The sequence below is a fragment of the Galeopterus variegatus genome, unplaced genomic scaffold, assembly GCF_000696425.1.
Source record: "Galeopterus variegatus unplaced genomic scaffold, G_variegatus-3.0.2 Scaffold805, whole genome shotgun sequence".
NCBI classification, from domain to species: Eukaryota; Metazoa; Chordata; class Mammalia; order Dermoptera; family Cynocephalidae; genus Galeopterus; species Galeopterus variegatus.
In genome coordinates, this window is record NW_007726916.1 from 409,914 (window position 1) to 429,476 (window position 19,563).

The 19,563-nt window shown below is 44.1% G+C and overlaps 1 protein-coding gene across 2 annotated transcripts in view; it reads right to left on the minus strand.

The window, feature by feature from the left end:
* ZMYND8 (zinc finger, MYND-type containing 8) overlaps positions 1 to 19,563 on the minus strand; it is a 69,496-nt gene that overhangs the window by 5,877 nt on the left and 44,056 nt on the right. For both annotated transcript variants that reach the window (XM_008572549.1, XM_008572548.1), the window contains exons 9-13: positions 13,095 to 13,175; positions 11,097 to 11,175; positions 8,478 to 8,717; positions 6,134 to 6,294; positions 5,018 to 5,084 (exon numbers count right to left, since the gene is read on the minus strand). In XM_008572549.1, the coding sequence (XP_008570771.1) occupies positions 5,018 to 5,084; positions 6,134 to 6,294; positions 8,478 to 8,717; positions 11,097 to 11,175; positions 13,095 to 13,175 (628 nt within the window). The remainder of the gene's footprint in view (positions 1 to 5,017; positions 5,085 to 6,133; positions 6,295 to 8,477; positions 8,718 to 11,096; positions 11,176 to 13,094; positions 13,176 to 19,563) is intronic.

Here is a 19,563-nt window from a genome sequence, read left to right on the forward strand (position 1 = left end):
AAAAAACTGAAAATAAGGGGGAAAAAAAATACAAACTCCAGGAAAAAGTAAGGCTGTGCAAGAATAAAAATGTAATCACAGTATAGTATGTGAGTCCACAGTGAATGGTACGGTCCTAATAATGTAAACAAGGAGTATCGCATTTCAAGTTTTAGATTCAGCCAACAGACAAAAGCAGGAAGACTTTGCTGCAGTCACAGGAATGCATGTGTTCAACCTTGCTGCCAAGCAGGTAAACAGCCTGGACATGACAGGGACGGAAGCGGGGGGAGGAGTTGGGCTGAGAGGGGTCAAGAGCCACTGTCTACAGCGGACAGAGCAAGAACTGAGGGGGAAGGGGTTTTATTTGGCCAAGGTAACCCAGAGCACACATGCAATAGTGACCTCAGTAGTCTGAGAGGAGGAAGAGAAGTCACATAAGTGACCTCAACTTTCATCTTGTAAAGCTAGAAGTCAACAGTAATGTCTAAAGATAAAGTCAAGAAACAGAACTACGGGGAAGTATATTATTTATAAATAAGGAGATAAATACCAGAAGAACCAGAAACAGCAGTGGAGACTGGAACTAGGAAGAGCTTTTCCCCATACACTTTACTTTCTATAACTATATGCATGTACTTTTGATTAAAATCTTTTTTTTTTCCTTTTTTTTTTGTCTTTTTTACTGACTGGTAACAGGATTGCAACCCTTGGTGTCGCGCCCATACCGGGGACCGGCAACGGAATCGCAACCCTCGGTGTTGCGCCCGCGTTGCGCTCAGCCAGTAAGCGGGAACCGGTCTCCACATGAGACCCGAACCCTCAGCGGGAGCGCTGCCGCACTCCCAAGCAGCGCACTCTCCAGTGCGCCACTGGGCAGGCCCTGATTAAAATCTTAAAATTGAAAGATAAGACAAACGGGAGAGGCCCATGCCCACATACTGAGAGAGCTCATACCACCCCACTCACACTTCCTTCCAACTAGACTTCTAATTGACCATCCTGGTACCAGGTGCATAAAAGAGCTCAGAAACCCCCATGTTTTTTAAAGCCCACTTTCCTCCATGATACTTCATGGGCACAGTCACCAAAAAGCAAGAGCTGCAGAAGTTAGACATACGAGGAATGAGAAGGAGACTGAAAAGGTCCTTCTGCTTTGACATGGATCAATGAGCACAAACCGCTTTGGTGAGAAAATAGGGGGAAATGAGATGACGTGAACAGCTGCCAAGGGCCCCGTTGCACTCCTGAACAGCCCCCAAGGACCCCTGCTCACATGTCCTTGTGCTCACACTCTCAGTGTCACTCTAGTACTGGCTGGAAAACACTCTTTTCTGGTGTTATAACACCGTGCTCCAACCTTTCCCTCCAGTTTCTGACAATGAGCTCTACGGTGCTTCCACCTTGCTGATGTGACTTTGCCCAGCCTCTTTCCAAGTCCTAAGTGTGGGACTAAACCTCTGTACTACGTGTAGTCCTGGGTCCACCTCAATCTTTACCCAAGACCCGAAGAGAAGGCCCTTTCTGATGTGGAAACCCCACAATTCTAACCAACCTGGCCTTCTTTTGAGACAAGGTCTCAAAACAACATTTAGAATTTAAAATGATGTCCGTGCTAGTCAATGGCTCAGGGGTCAACAGCGAGTGTGGTGGAAGTCAGGCGGAGGATCAGAATAGAAACCATATCCTATGTGCTGAGGAGTGATGCAGAGCAGGTAAGAAGGGGAAATGGAGGCAGGAGGGAACAAAAACTTAAAGGAGACAGGACAGTCTTGAAGTTGTGCTGTTCAATATGGTAGCCACGGCCACATGTTGCTATTTCAATTAAAGAAAATAAAATGTTAAATGCCATTCCTCCATCATACTAGCCACAGTTCAAGGGTTCAATAGCCACATGTGGCTAGTGGCTACCATAATATTCAGTGTAGAAATAAGAACACAGCATCACTGCAGAATGTGCTATTGGAGATGCAGGGTGTCTAGAAAGAAATGTGGAGATATTCTAGGGAAGGAAGCAGTTGAGTGTAAGAAATCTGGCCACAACAAAGGATGAGAAATAAAACACAGGGGCAGATGTGGGTGGGCCTGAATGACTGGAGAGGAAGAGAAGAGGGGCCTGATTCTCTGCTGCGGGCAGAGGCGACACTCGTGCTCACAGGGATGGCAAAAGCAGGGAGACAGGAGGCTGAAACCGAGCATTGCGTTCTGGAAATTGCTGTTGTGGAGAGTGGAAACATAGGCTGATGAAAGAAATTTGGTAAGATGACCAGGCAAATGAGAATCTTTGCTTTTGAGGGTAGTAATCAAGATTTGTGTGTGTGTGCTGGAACGTTCTCCAGCTGAGCTCTGAGGCTTGGGTGCAGGGGAGTAAAAGCTGGTCTTCATCGAAGGTGGGGTTTCACCAAATGGACATGCTGAGAAAACAGGAAGGTGTGGGAGACGCAGGGTTATATTAGCAGGGAACTGCTGGGGTGATGGCCATGGAAATTCAGCTGGGTAAGGAGAAGGGAAGGAGGTGTGAATTAGTAGATTTGGAAAGAAAAAAAGAAGGGCCACATCTACAGCCCTTTCCCCAGAGATCAGTGCCTTATTAGTTGAGCCACAAAAAAGTGCCATTATTGAAACATTTTTTACTTATAAAAACAGCAATTTTATATGGGCCTACCTAAGTGTACCTGGCACACTGGCTGAAAGCATGAGGCTGGGGTCGAGAGAACTCTGGACTAAAGTCCTGACTCTGATATCACTCACTGACTTACTTGGGCATCTGAGTTAACTTCTCTGGGCCTCAACATGCTCATCTGTATAATGGAAATAGATGTCTTCTCTCATACACACTGGAAATCAATGTGATAAGGTGTGTAAGTGCTTCACGTTCTTCAGTAAGCGGCAGTAAGGGTTCTTCTGACTTCCTTTGAAGCTCCATGAAGACAGGAGTTTATCTGCCTTATTCAGATGAACTCCCCCTTCCCCCCCTCCCACCCCCTCTACCACCAAGTCACCAGCATCTACCTGGGCTTCTCGCCTTCTCTCCAATTTGAACTTCCTTTCCACTACCTCTGACACTGGATGCTTTAGGTCAGCGCTCGGTGTACTATGGTCCACAGGCCAAGTCCAGCCTAGTGCCTCTTTGTGTAAGTCAAGTTTTACTGGAACACAGCCACACATGTGCTTACATATTGTCTATGTCTGCTTGCACACTACAACGCAAAGTTGAGCAGCTGTGACAGAGACTGTATAGCCAGCAAAGCTTAAAACATCTACTACCTGGTCCTTTACAAAAAAAAGTCTGCTGACCTCTGGTCTAGCTAATAACCTCCGTCAGTTCAGAAACGGAATATGCTGCTTCTCCCAACTGCCTGCCTGTATGCAATCCTCCTTATTCTAACAGATTCCTGTTAGATTAATAACACCACAGCATTATTAATCTCCCCAGACGCCACAACTTTGTGGTTCCCAAATATCAGCAGCACCTCTTTGTCAGAAACAGTGTTTCCCCCACTTGGACATTTCTCACATCACCTTCACAATATCGACACATCCACAATCCTCCTGCATACTACTTAGTTCATATTTTTATCTTTAACCTAAATAAATAAAAAAAGAAACCTTTTTTCTTTTAAAAGATGACGAGTAAGGGGGTCTTATCCCTAGACTTGGTGCTGTTAGCACCACGCTCTCCCAAGTGAGCCACGGGCCAGCCCAAAAAAGAAACTTTTATTTCTACCATCAAAAGTGGGGGAAAAGAGCTGGCCTTTTAGCTCATTGAGTTAGAGCACAGTGTTGGTAACACTGAGGTCAAGTGTTCCGATCCCCTTACTGGCCAACCTCCAAAAAAAAAAAAAGGCAGGGGAAAAAAAATGGTTAAAACTTGCTGTAAATAGAAAGCAACTCTACAAATTAACATAATGAAAACCAAATTGTAGTATTAAGTTCGGGTGTGGGGAGGTGGGTAGCATGCTGCTAAAATCTAAAGTCTCCTCTGTGTTTGCCAAAAAGAGAATTCGAATATATCAGATACGCTAAAGTTTGTTCTCAGCACTTTAATCTAAGGACTAAAGGGGAAGTGAAAAGGGAGCTTATTTCTCCATAGGTGGTTGAATCGTATTTAATGCCAAGTTCACAATCTCCCTAAAGTCAGCTCATGCTACTCCCTCTTATCCAAACCCCCACCCCCTTACAAATCCTGCCCACCCTTCTAGGCCTAACCCTTCGGGAAACCTTCACCCAGCCACTCTAACAATGGACATCACTAATTCATCTGTGCACCCAATATGCAGAATTAAAATTAAATTTTTGATTTTCAGCTGAAGACAATCATTGGGCAGAAAGATCCTGGAGCTGAGGTGCCAGGCAAGAACCCTGAGTTAAGCAAAATCGACCTCAACAAGAACGGCACCTTCTCTGAACCCTTCTGGAAGCACCCAAAACTGGTTTAGGAGGGTGCAGGAAAACTGGTTTAGGACTCCTTGGGCTAGGAAAGGAAAATGACTCAAACCCCACAGAAGAAAAAATCCAGATGTCTAGGAAAATTCCCCAAAACAGCCTACCAGGTTATTCCCCAACAGGAAAGGTTTTTATAGAAAGATGGTCCACCTGAACATTTTCTTCATTTCTCTAAAGGCTCAAGTGCCTCATCCACCACATGCAAGTATTGAGACCTCCACAAGAAAGGTTTATAGGTTTCATTTCCTGCAGTCATGTCCCTGAGAGCAGAAGGACTGCCTGACCCAAGTGTATACCTTCTACCCATCCCAGCTCAACAACAGAGTCCTCTGTCCACATGAAGTTCTTTGTGGATCCCCAATAAATACAACAAATACAGGTAAATGCAGATCAGTCTGGAGAGGTGCCTGAAAGCTGCTTGCCCAGCTACACCCTCACCCCTGCCAAATACCCACCCAAGGCACCCCCCAAGGATCCACCACAGTTTGACAATATCTGCCACAATGGGTATAAAGTTCTCCCTGAAAAAATGGCCTCCCATCTGCTCTTGTGAAACAGGAATGCAACATTCGCCCACCAGGTGGCAACATACCAGAGCCTTGGTTGGAGCCTAAGAGAATGGAGGAGGGTGTCTCTCTGGAGCCAGAAAGGTCAAGGGTCTAGAAATACAAAAAGAAAAAAATGACGCAGGGCACTGGGGCCTATGTGGCCCCCCAGGGAAGCCCAGAGACCCAGGGAGTGTTCAACACTGCCCCCAGGGCATCTCAGCACCCTCTGCCTGGCGTGGTCAGGTGGGTCAGGTGGCTGGGGGTGCAGGTCAGCTAGGGTGGCCGTACACACCTTGTGTTGTGTCTACCACACTGAACAGGCTGGAACACGGCACTGGGGTGGCCCCTTACTCTACCCTACATCTCAGCTTCTAGAACATTCTCTGCTTCCTATACTTCACTCACCTATCCATCCTCCAGATTTTTGTCATCTCCAAGAAGAAAGTATAGTACCTCAAAATTAAATCAATTCACTTTTATTTCATGTTAGCCTCTTACTAGATAATCAGTGAAACCAAAGCCATTTAACTGATAGTCTAACAACTTATTTTCCTAATATACATTGAAATAATTACACAATGCCTTAAAATGTAAAAGATTATCAATGGGCCCCTAAAATAGTCTTTGCATATGATCAATGTCATATACACCACACTCTGGAAAACCAAGCGGCGCAACATTCGAGGTCCAAAATGGCAGCCACTAGCCACATGTGGCTACTTAAATCTAAATTAATTAAAATTAAATAAAACTTAAAATTCAGGTCCTCAGTCACACTAGCCACAGTTCAAGTGCTTAAAAGTTACGTGGCTAGTGGCTACCATTTTGGACAGAGGAGATACAGAACATTTCCATCATCTCAGGAAGTACAACTGAACAACACTGTCCTAAACCTGAAGGTCCCCAGGGAGAGTGCTGAGGACCAGCTTCCAAGTCCCACACATGCCACCTTGAGTTCCATGTTCCCGCACATCACTGGAAATCCTGGTACACCAGTGAGAAAGAGCCCTAGTTAGACTGTCCAATCCCCCGTAGTCTGGCTGCCACAGATAAACCTCCTATGACATGGGACTTCAAGGTTGGCAGACATGGGGTGGGGTCCTAAGCCACTGCTTGGCACAAAAGGTTGGTGTTACCAGCCCAAGGTGTGGGATCCTCACCGAGCCACTCTCCTTGCTTTTCTCAGCTGGTGGCTCCTTCTCTTTCGAGGCGCTGGCTGTTTCCGAAGGGGCTGACTGTGTGCTAGCGGAGCTCCCCTGGGATGACTTGTTCAGTGTTTCCGCGTTCACCTCGGCATCCGCTTCCTGCTGAGGAGCGGTAGCTGGAGACGAAGGGGAGAGATAGAAGCCACACGTGAGCCAGGTGTGATGGTTTTGGGACACACAGAGCCGTGCTCTGCACCTGGCAGTGCCTGTGGCTCGGCCCCTCCAAGAGCAGAAGTGCAGGTACAAGTGGCCAGATCGCCACAGTTTTCCAGAAGCTGGAACTCCAAATTTTATGTGAAAATATACTAATTTTCAAGAGTTGCAATTCAGGTTTTATTAAATCATTCTGGAGATGAAAGCGTGTTCTCAGAACAAACAAAGCCCATCAAGAAGAGCCAGCCTATAACTGTCAATTTAGATTGACCGTATTTCATAATTTCTAGGTTTAGACCTACTGTAGCCCCCCTTGGACTCGCTTCCTTCTGAGGCAGGATGGAGAAATCTACGTGAAAGGCAACATGATGTCAGAGGCATAGAGCATCCATAGATGGCGGAAATTTGGACAAATAGAAAAAAACAGGGCATTTGAGAGGAATTTAAGAACAATGAACATGATTATGCCACAAAGAAAGCAAAGCTGAAGGATGTTTTTGCCATCTTGTGATAACAGCAAAAGGCTTAGCAGACACATTCTAGAACTTAGGGAAACACGAGGGAATTGAACTCTACTGCAATAAGAGATTTCAAGTCTCTAGAGACAGGACGTCTCCCTAAAGAAGGTTAAAGGACACATCAATGTACGCTTCAATGTGGCCTTTTAAAAAGCTAACAAAACAACAGAAGATCTGTCTAGTGCAGAAGTCTGTAAACTAGTGCTGCCTGTTTCTATAAATGAAGTTTTATTGGCACACAGCCATGTCCACCCATTTACATTATCATCTATGGCTGTTTTCATGCTCTAACAGCAGAGCTGACTAGTTGCAGAAGGGACCACATGGTCCACAAAGCCTAAAATAATCACTCTGGCCCTTCACAGAAAACGTTTGCCAACTCCTAGTCTAAAGCTTCTCAAACTTGTGTCATTTATACGTTACCTTCACAAATTTTGTCAATCCACAGACACACGTCCTTATACTATTTATGCAACATTTTAAATGAATTCTTTAAAATGAAAACTTTATTCTAAGCATATAAAGCTAACATCACTTGCCATAAATAAAAGCCAATTGTGAAAATTAACTGTTAAAATATTATTGTAAATCCTAACTAGATAGTGTTCCAGTTAAAGGCTCCACGTCTGAGGCCTGCTTGCTCTGTGTTAGAAAGGGAGATTATAAATACTACATCACTGTCAACAACAGATTAGTTCCACACCAATACTTTTTCCCTTAATATAAGAATTGGGAATCCATATTATTTAAAGCTGTGAGTCCATTATTGCCACACCCCCAACTCCCAAACAGCAGAGTTTCTGTACTTCAGTACTATAGACATTTTAGGCCATGCTTTGGGTCAAATGTGTCCCCCAAAAGTTAATGTACTGGAAACCTCCCCAACTCCCAAACAGCAGAGTTTCTGTACTTCAGTACTACAGACATTTTAGGCCATGCTTTGGGTCAAATGTGTCCCCCAAAAGTTAATGTACTGGAAACCTGATCTCCACTGTAACAATGTTAAGAGGGTGAGAAAATCCAATTATGGTATCTGAAAGAGCAGGGCCTTTAGGAGGTGATTAGATTGTGAGGACTGTGCCCTCACGAATGAGTTGATCCATTCATGGAGTAACAGGTGTGGTTCTGATGGCTTTATAAGGAGAGTGAATGAGAAGGTTAGCTCTCTCTTGTTCAGACCTATTCTTGCCATGTAATACCCTGCATCAACATACAGAACTCCCACCAAGAACACGGCCCTCACCAAATGTGTGCGCCCCATTGACTTCAGACTTCCCAGACTCCAAAACTGTAAGAAATAAGTTCTATTTCTTACAAATTACCCAGTCTCAGATGTTCTGTCATAAGCAACAGAAATGGACTAATATGGGCCAGATCATTCTGTTTTAGGGGGGACCTCCCTGTGCACTATAGAGTGTTTTGGAGCATCCCCAACCTAAGAAGAGATGTAAGGTTCTGCAAAGGAGATCAGAGGTCTGAAACACCTGTGTCTGAAGTCTTAGCTATTTGTCTGCATGTTGCTCTCTGTGCATAACAGACACAGCTGTTTGCGAGTGAGAGTGAAAGAAACAGGACAAGCCACGCTTGCCACGTCAGCCAGAGATGGGAGGCACCCCGAGAGGCATTACCCGACTGGGTGCAGGACTTCATGTGCTCGGGCCAGTGGGCCTGCTGGCAGGGGTAGTCGCAGTAGCTGGTATTCCAGCAGCAGTAGAAGATGGCCTCCTTCTTGCAGTTGGCGCACCACTGCTTCTTCTTGGTCTCATCCACCGCCTGCTGCTTCTCCAGCTCCAGCTGCTTCTTCACCTCTGCAATGAGCCGATCCCGCTCCTGCTCCAGGCTCTGCCGCATCTCCGCCATGGTCAGCTCTGGAGGAGGGGGGGGGGGCGGCTGTATCACCTGAGCCCGGCCCAGGGCACAGGGTTATTCAGACAGACATGGGGGTGAATCCTGGCTCAGAGAAGCCCTGACTGTGTGACCCTGAGCAGGTAGCCTAGCCTCCCCAGCCCACACCTTCATCTGTAGACAGAGCATGCATCACAGTGACCTGACGGGGCTGCTCGTGACACTGGTTTAATCTGAAAAGTCTAGGACCAGAAGTGTTTTCGATTTTGGATTTTTTCCAATTTCGAAATATTTGCAGAATACACACTGGTTGAATATCCCTGATCCAAAAATCTGAAATCCAAAATGGTCCTATGAGCATCTCCTTTGAACATCATATTGACATTCAAAATGTTTTGGCTTTTGGAACATTTCGGATTTCACATTTTCAGATCAGGAATGCTCAACCTCTAATGTACGTGAGGTACCCAGTAGGGAGATAACCAGAGTCCCACAGTGATTCTTACCCCCAAACCATACTGTGGGAATTCTTCAAATAAACCCTTGAAACAACTACCGCTAAAACTCATTTTCAATTTTATCATTAGTATAAGCCTTTTTTTTACCTATCAATCACTTATATTGTGCCTACTACATGCAGGTGCTGTTCTAACCACTTCATAAATATTAACTCATGTAATTTGTTTTTTTAAACTCATGTAATTTTTATAATAATAATCCTATGGGGTAAGTACTACTACTTTACCCCTTTCACAGATGAGGAAACTGAGGCACACAGTTTGTAAAAACAGAGCTGGGTCTAGAACTCAGATGTATTTCCTTGTAGGTGTGTCTTGTAGCACTGGATGAAACCAACCAGATAGGGCACTGTGGGTGATGACTACGTTAACAAGACAACTAGCAACTGCTCAGTCTACTGAGAGTTCTCTAATTTTACTCCAGACAGTAAGTCACTCTCACATGAAATGCAAACCATACTGTGGGAATTCTTCAAATAAACCCTTGAAACAACTACCACTAAAACTCATTTTCAATTTTATCATTAGTATAAGCCTTTTTTTTACCTATCAATCACTTATATTGTGCCTACTACATGCAGGTGCTGTTCTAACCACTTCATAAATATTAACTCAAATATTCTTTCTGAAATTAAAAAAAAAAAGACCAGAAAAGAAAATTAATGCCTTGCAAAGGAGACCAATAACACTTGTGGCCAGGCAGAACCTTTCAGTCAATCCAACTACCTTTAACTAGGAGCCTGCAAACGATGGCAAGTTCTGGTCAGCTCAAATTAATTTTTTCCAAATGCTTAGCCAACATTTAAAAAGGGAAAGATCTTATAAGAATAATTCCCTGACTTTATTAGAAAAACAGGAAGAAACACCACCACCCAAATAAGCTTCCCACATAGCAGCAAGGTATGGAACGGAGGGCTACTCTTCAGTTGGCTCTGTTAAGAATTTGAGTTTGCAAGGTGTGATTTAAACACAGACCACAGGTGCACAGGTGGGAACACCTGGGCATGCCTCCCTAACCAAAGCCAAAGAGTTCTGCTGATTTCTGGAATCCTGGTTGACACTACCTGCGGGTCTGAAACCAATCCTTCTACCTTTGGGGGAAAAGCCTTTAATAATACCTACACAAATTAGTAACCCAAAATGTTACTCAGTCTAATCCAGGGACTAACGAAGTATCTTTCTCCACAGTGTGGGACACACAGGAAGCATCCAAGTACTTGTTAAAATACCAAACATTCAATGACTAACAGGAAAGTCTGGAGCCAGAATGCCCAGACTTGAATCCTGGCTGTGTGACTTTGAACAGCTTAACATGTTTGTGCCTGAATTTCTTCACTTGAAAACCAGGCATATAACAGAACCCTCTACCGTAAGAGTTGTGTAAGAATTAAATTAGTTAACTCGTGAAAAAGCACTTAACAACAGTTCCTGGCACAAAGTCAGAGCTCAATACATATGAGTTGCTGCTACTGTTGCTACCACTATTTTATTGTTTGCTGGTGGGTTTTTTTTGACCGGTAAGGGGATCACAACCCTTGGCACGGTGTGGTCCGCACCACGCCCAGCCAGTGAGCGCACCGGCCATCCCTACATAGGATCCGAACCCGCGGCCTCAGCGCTACGAGCGCCACACTCTCCCGAGTGAGCCACGGGGCCGGCCCTGTTTGTTTGTGTTTTGAAGACAGAAAAGGAGGGTTCCCACCAACACATGCTTGCATACCTGGTTTCTCCAGGTTAGACTCTCCAGCATTCTGTGTTCTCCCCACGAGTCATATAACCCTCTAGCCTAGTTTTGACACCTTTCACATCTGGGTCTGACTCCAGGGGTGCGAAGAAGTTCTCACCCAAAACCTTCCTCGTCCAGACCACGTCGCCACGCCTTACCCAAGTTGTGTTTCATTTCAGAGAGCTCTTGCTGGTGCAGCCACTGAAGCTTCTCGATCTCGATCCTTAGCCTGCGAATCTGGAACGAGGGAGAGAGAGTCTTAAAAGGCTGTCAGCGTGCCATTCATCAGCAGGCTTAGAAGCTTGACCACCCACCAGCTTTCAGGGTAGTGAACGTCAGCGATTAATCAAGGAAGCAGACAGCCTGGCTCTAAGCCAATCCTGCCACGATGACAGTCCAAAGAGGTGGGCACCAATGGGTTATCCCATATTCACAAGATATACTGGTTCAGAAAACCAAGTACAAGCAGGCCTTCGTTACCAAGAAATACTGGCACAAGGAAAAGCCACTTAAAGTGAAGACAAAAACCAGACCTTCGTATAAATAATACATTAAAAGTTTAAGGGCTGGCTGGGTAGCTCAGTTGGTTAGAACAGGTGTTCACCAAGGTCAATGGTTCGGATCCCCATCACAGCCAGAAAAAAAAAAGCTTAATTAGAATTTTTGCCTGAAAAAATGAAAATAGCGGTATTTTATCTCTTACTTAACACCACTTAAGTAATCCATAACCATTCACCTGAAATTCCAAAGCCTAACATCTCTGAAAACCAAAGGATATTTTTGAGAGGAGTAAGTTTGAGGCAAACTCATCTGGAGGAGGAAAAGATAAACCTGACATGAAATGATGTAAGTCTATTTACGGTGTTTAATGAGCACAGTGGTTCTCAACTGGGGCAATTGTACCCACCCCGCCCCCACCTCCCTAACAACAATGTCTGGAGTTATTCCTGGTTGTCACAATTAGAGGTGCTACTGGCATCTAGTGGGTAGAGGCCAGGGACGCTGCTAAACATTCTACAACGCACAGGACAGTCCCCACAGAGAATTACCTGGAGCAAATGTCAGCAGTGCTAAGGTTGAGAAAACTTGATTTATCCCAGGTAGTGTGAACAACCACATTTCCCTGCAGAAATGTTGTGTCTAACTGTGGGAGAACCACACATTAACTCCCTAAAATCTGAAAAATTCTGGCACACATTTGCAGCCAAAGTTTCAGGTGAGACACTGTGGCCCCTTCAACCACACCACAGTTTTTAAGTGAACAAAAAAGAATCAAGCACGGTGGGGCACAGGGAAGCTTTTCTAAAGCAACAGTGTTCACTTCTTGTTTGGTGTCCTCACCATAATAATAAAAAGTCCAAGGGGACTCACTGATTTCTCTGAAGACCTCTCTTAAACCTTTACATTCACACTGTCCTCTGTTGAAGGGACTAGCAGGTCACCTTCCCAATGATTTTCACTTCTTCGTCTCAGTGCTGGCCTAACCCTGTCACATCCTCAGAGGGCAATGGTTTTGCATGAGACTTCCAGTCATCCAACATCACCTTCAGTGGCTTCAAGAAATCCTGCCCCATGTCATTCCAACTGGTGACCCATTTGCATCTGGCCTACACTGTACCATCCACACAACCAGCAAGCAGCCCACTCTCCAAGCCTCAGTAGTAAATTAGCCTAAGAGGGAAGTACAGGGAGGGATATTTTATAAGTGGTAACTTCGTAAGTGGATAACTAATAATGTTTTAACCACTTTCTTCTCTAGCCAATCACATAATTGTGGAGATTTCAATGTACAAATTCTTGGCCAAAAAGGATGTTTGTATTAAAAAGTTCAAACTTTATGGAGAGGATTAAGGAGTCAACTTTACATGAAGCAAAAAGAATTGATTTGCAGTTTTGCCAGTGGGTGAACTGAGGCTCTGGTTTTGGCTATTTCATTATAAGTGAATTTATCACACAAAGCAGGGCAGGTCTCCACAACCCCAGCTGTCTGGATAAAGAAAGAAATACACCCGCCAACCACCACAATCATCACAGCCAACTTGGCGACCAAAGCCAGGACCCAAAGAGGGATTTCCAGAGAGGCTTCATCACGGTGCCCCCTTTACAGCGGCCCATATAACACTGAGCAAATAAGGAATTCATGTGTCATCTCTGACCTCAGCTATTGTGCTTCCAGTAGTGGTTTTAGAAAGATCGTTGTATATTTCTGTCATCGTTCCTTTTATTGCATCCATCATCTGAAAGATAAAAACAGAAGCAATTCAGGTGATCACTTCTCTGAGGCTTTTCTGGGTGACATATATCTAAAATCTACTTGTATAAAGCAGTGGTTCTCAACTTGGGGTGACTTTATCCCTCAAAGGACACTGAGCATTTGGGGTTGTCATGACTGGGGCAGGAGTGGTGAGAAGGGGCTGCTCCTGGCATCAAGTAGGTGGAGACAGGGATGCTGCGAAATACCCTACAACACACAAGACAGCCCCCACCACAGAGAATTACCCACCGCCCAAAACATCACTGGTGATGAGAATGAGAAACTCTGGTGAGAAGGGGCTGCTCCTGGCATCAAGTAGGTGGAGACAGGGATGCTGCGAAATACCCTACAACACACAAGACAGCACCCACCACAGAGAATTACCCACCGCCCAAAACATCACTGGTGATGAGAATGAGAAACTCTGGTATAAACCCGGGCAGAAATCATCCACAAGATATCGTAGGAGGAGTTCACAACCATAAAGCTAGTTTCTATGCAGGCTGAAACTGGAGAAACTGAAACTAGAAGCCCCCAGGTGTGTTTTGTATGACCAGCATAGTACGTTCAAGGGAGGAATTTTGTTTTGTTACTGTTTTTAATTCTTTCCCTTTAAAAAAAAACAAAAAAAGCACAAAATCCACCATTTTATTGAGACATAACATATATTCCATATAACTCAACTCACCCACTTAAAGCATATAATCCAATGGCTTTTTAGCATATTCAAGAGTTATGTATCCAGTACTAAAACCAATTTCAGAATATTTTCATTATCCCTAAAAGAAAACCCTGCTCTCCCTTAGTCTTCACTCCCCAATATGACAACCATTGATCTGCTTTCTGCCTCTAGGGATTTGCCTGGTCTGGGTATCTCATGTAAGTGGAATCACACAATATGTGGTGGTCCTTTGCAACTGGCTTATCCAGGTTTATCTGTGCTGTAGCATTTTTCGATACTTCATTCATTTTTATGGCCCACTGTGTGGATAGAACTGCTTTGTAATTTCAATGCCTTCAGTCAGGGCACCGCCTGTCCAGTTCATTTCCTTCCTTGCACTAGCTGATCCCCGAAGGCATCAGCAACTTTGTGAAATCAGCTAAGGTCCCTGCAGCAGGCACCCAGATATTTGCTGATGGAATGTGTTTACAGGATGAATTTCTCTTCTATCTCCCACCTGTCAGCTGATCCCCTTCCTCTTATGGCAGAAGAAAGAGGAGGGGACAGGGGCCAAACTAGGTCTCAGGCCTGGTCTGACTGCTGCTGGGTCTCTCCTTTGTTTTCCCAATGCTCCAGTTCAGTGAGAAGGCAAAACAAAGAACACCCTCGTATCTGATCCCTGAGTTCTGTTGCCACCTTTACCTCTTATCATCCAAACCCTCTCTGAGCCTCAGTTTCCCCATGTAAAAAACAAGGATTGCAGCAGAATCCCCGTGTAGGTGTGCACAAGGATTAAATGAGAAAACCATGCAAAGACTGTGGTTCAGTTCTTGCGTGGAGTACGCGTTCATAGCGAAATACCTGTTCATTTCTTTTTTTAAAAGAAATTAATTCATATAATTTGCATATAATATAAGAATGCAATTGTATAATCACTGTCAACTCCAAAAACAGAAACCCCAAATTCACCCCCAAATGGGAGTAAAATGAATAAAATATTTGTTGAGATTTCTGCTCCCAGCGTGCTGTGGGGGCCACACCAGGCTGCCACCAGCAAAAACACTTTGTGCTTTATGCAGCTTTACAGTCAAGTCATTCTTTATGGGCCTCCTTATTCTCCTGCACCAACCATGTCAATTTAAAAAATTAAAACCGCTTTACAAGAAAACTTTAGAAAGTAGATGAAATTCAATACATTACTAATGCAATGGTTACATTCCATTTTAAAGATACCATGAATTTGTGGACTTTTACTTTTTTCTTACTTCCAAATACAGTGAAGGACTCAACATTAACAAAGAGCGTCCTTCCACCAAAACACTCAGAGCTGGGTCTTCAACTGCAGGTCACCTCAGAGACAAGAAAGTTCATCAGCTCCCAAAAAAGGTCACCATGTTCATTTTTATAACTGCAAAGAAAGCACCTATCAAAACGGTCGCTCCTCAATTTTACTTTAAGAGTCAAACGGGGGCTGCAGAAGATAATGGAGTTAAAATGGTTGCAGGAGCTGAGAAATCAGACTCAGTGTGAACCACTAGCCAGATCCACTCGATAGACCTCAGTTTTTCCATTTATAAATAAACAGCTTGAACCAAATCAGTGGAGAGTAATACAAGTAAAGGTAGAACAAGAGATCATTTAGGCAGTACCAAACACCTCCTTAGATCAGTAATGACAGAAATATCCTCTTTCAATTCTCTTGTAATCCTACAGATCACTTTAGCATAGAAGTCTCACTTTGGTGCTATTACGTCTTCAACACCTTCACAATCTCCCTCTTTAACAAAAGAAAAATGAACTTAGGTTTCAAGCCTTGACAGAAAACAGTATCTGGTGAGGTTAAACTTAATTTTATTTAGGCTTTTTAATTAAGTCAACTTAAATAAAATAAAGTTATATTAAGTCAACACTAGCACAGGTGTGAACAGATAAAGACAAAAATCGTAAGAGCACAAGTAACTGATACTCAGTCCTCCTATCCTGAAACTCAGGGACTTTATGACCACTCATGCATTTTCTTCAAAAGAGGAGCAGACACACTAAGTAAGAGACTAAGGTATCCCCAAGATATGGGTTCTGGTATCTCTTAGCCACACTGACACTTAAGTGGAATTGCTTTAAAAAGCCACATGGCAAGAGAAGTTGTAGAGGTAGATCGTCTGTGGTCAGCAGGCCTGTTCTGAGTTCACAAACTCAAAGCCAGGTACGGTGCACTCCCTCTAGGGAGTAGCTGCTACTACTCAAGATTCCAGCTCAGCCACTCTGGCCGTGTGACCCCAGACAAGTAGCAGAACCTCGCTGGGCTTCAATTTTGTCATCTATAAAACTGGGGTGGATACAGTATCTCCTTCATCAATGTGTCATGAAGATTGAGTAAGTAACATTAAAAAAGTGCTTAGAACAGTGTCTATCCCCCAGTGAATGCTATGCAGTCACTAGCTATTGCTACCTTGTCAAGTACAACTAGATAACCCAAGCCCGTCGTATTTGTGCCCTTGAATAATCGCCTCTCTCAAAGTGTGAGCTGGCCCAGCATCTTGTTTCTAACCAATGGAATAGAGCAAATGGAATGGGATGTCACTTCTGTGATTGGGCTGTGTAAGACTATGGCTCCCATCTTGCTAGCAGGCTGTCTCTAACTCTGGCTTTGATGAAGCATGCTGCCATGCTAGGGAGGCCCACACGGCAAGGAACTGAGAATGGCCTCTGGCCAACCGCCAGCGAGGAATCAAGGCCCTCAGCCCAACAGCCCTTGAGGAAGTGAATCCTGCCCACAAGCACCCATGTGAGCTTACAAGTGGATCCTTTCCCAATCAAGCCCTCTGAGACCCCAATAATAGCAGACACCTTGACCGCAGTCTGCAAGAAATCCTGATGCAAATGACCAGCTGAGCCGTGCTCAGACTCTTGACCCACAGAAACTGTAAAATAATAACGATGTGTGTTTTAAGTTGCTAAGTTTTGTGGGAATTTGTTATGCAGCAATAGATAACAATTACACCTAGATAGAATGAATAAAAAGAAAAACGACCAACAAACACTCATTGGTTAAATATATATATTTCCCCCACCATCCAGAACTAGAAAAGACTCTATCTTTAACTCAATATAATAAAGCAATTCTTTATCATAAGAATTTAAGAATTCTAGAAACAACTATTCACCCATTCTCACTATAAACTTGAATATAAACAGCTATTTTCACCCATTCTCACTATAAACTTGAATATATTATTCATTAATAACTAATCAGGAAAAGACTCTATCTTTAACTCAATATAATAAAGCAATTCTTTATCATAAGAATTTAAGAATTCTAGAAACTATTCACAGCTATTTTCACCCATTCTCACTATAAACTTGAATATATTATTCATTAATAACTAATCAGCAATTTACTCATTAATAAAGATTATCTGCAAAGTAATTCACTAAATACTTATAAGCTATTATTAAGTTTTCAACAGAAATAAGCCCAATGAAGGGCAAGATAGGCAACAACATGCATTCACTCGATGACTATGTATCAAGCACCTACTGTGTGCAAAGCACTGTCCCAGGCCTTGGCAGTGAGCAAAGCAGACAAAATCCCTGCCCTTGTAGAGCTGATATTCTAGTGGCAACTATCACTATCGAGTGGTCTGTTGATATGTGTCTGCACATCACTACAGAGCACTCTTATGATGCTGAGGAGAACTGAAGATTTTATTCACCTGAATTCAAAATGAGCATAAAAGCATTTGGTAAATTAAGAGGGAGAAAGAACCTGTGCTGAGAGAGCACTGATGAGTTAACATACGCAACCCTGCACACCATGCCACTCAACAAGGACTGTGCCCAGAGGTTGGGCAGGTTGGGGCAGGGGATCCACTACTCCCCCAACCTGTCCACCAGTCCATCTTGGTTTCTGGAAAAATCAAGGTGTGGGCTTCTCACCTAGTCAGCCTCATGTCACTTTTGTTCCATGTGGTTTCTAAACATAAACCAACCCCTTAGCTGTTTACTGAAGAAACAGTAATTTCCTCCAGTGCTTAAGGAAAATCTGTCCTTAAGGAGTAACTTCAATTCTAAATGGTAATTTTGATTATGTGTTGTTTACACTGACTTTAGAATCTAAGCCCTCTCGGAGTAAGGTTCAGTCCACTCTACATTTCTGTTAAGATCCAACTTTAGACCCGAATGAAAGAACCTGGTCTTGGAGATCCTGCTGTAAATAACAGGGTCTTTCCTCCTCAACACTCCCTGAAGCATGTGAGGTAGGTTATGACCTCAGTGGTCCCATCAGGAAGCTGGTGCCTGTGTGTTTCCACTCACTTTGCTAGTGTACTTGGCGATATCCGCGGCGACATCAGCTGAGGCAGTGGCGATGGGCAGGTCAGCATTGACTGAAGATGCCAGGGTGCTCGTGGACCCCGAACTGCTGACCAGGGGCGATGACTGTGTGCTGGTCACCAGAGTGATGGTGGACGTGGATGGGCTCTGTGTGATCTCCTTCTGCTGGACAGCTAAGAAAGCAAAGGATCCTGGTTACCCCAAACTCCGAGAAGGACCTGCCCAGCACAAAGCTGTGGTGAGGAAGTGAAGCCCCTAACACATGCCCTGCGGGCTTCTCCACTTGCAAGTGATTCTCTCCTCGACCAAACTCTAGCCAGGCTCCGCTGAGCCCTCTTCTCAACTAGGCCCCAACAGCCTGTAAAGACTTGAACAAACACCAATAGTTTCAAGGAGTCAAGGTCGTGTGCTACAATGACTCCAGCCCCCTGAGAAAGTACCTGCCTGAGAAAATTCCAAGCTGCCAACAAAATTTAGTTTGTTCCATCCAACACCTGGAGATAGGGCCCCTATCTCCCAGTCTCTATGGAAGAGTAGGAGCGGGAGCCTAACTTCCTTAAATACTTGTTAGCAAACCCAATTGGGTTTCACATAGACCAATCCTGCTTCCTGCTTCTTGTTTAACTTCCCTGACTCTACTGAGCCCCCCACTTACTCCATCCTTTTATTCTCCCTTTAAAATGCCCAGGCACCTCCATACAAATCAAAGTTGGTTTTAGTTCATACTAGACTTTTCCCTATTACAGTAGGATATTATCAATTAAAATCTGTCCTTACCACTTCAGCTAGGCTTTGACATAAGAGAATCTCAAAACTAAGAACTGCACTGTCAATGAGCCTCTTGCTGGCGGCACCTAGATTCCCCTGGGAAAGGCTCACAATGTATAAAATGGTGTATAAAAACAAGACTGGGAAGTGGTAATCTCAATCTCAAATATCCCAGACTCAGCTCTGCCTCACCAACTTTTTAAACAGCAAGCTCAATCCAACCATACTCCAATGTTGCCTATCCACATTTCCAGAATCTTCCCACCCCTAATGTTTCAAGGGTTTCACTGGGAGCTCCCAATCTTGCTACCTTTCAACCTCACATCCTATTGCACCTCAAGAGTCCTACTCACTACAATGCACTCACTATGAGAGTTTCAACCAAGGAGCCCAACCTTCAAGGATCCGGATACAGGTTTCCCTGTGAAACAAGACCTACATCAGTGCTCACAATACCTGGGGGCAAGATGGTACTGATCAGATTAGCACTTTGTTTGGCATTTTATCAGCTCCAGATGGTTGGTGGAGTTTACATTCTGCAACTTCAGCAAGTGATTCTTGGGGGGGGGCGGGGGCGGGGGGGGGCAGCTGACTGGTATGGGGAACCAAA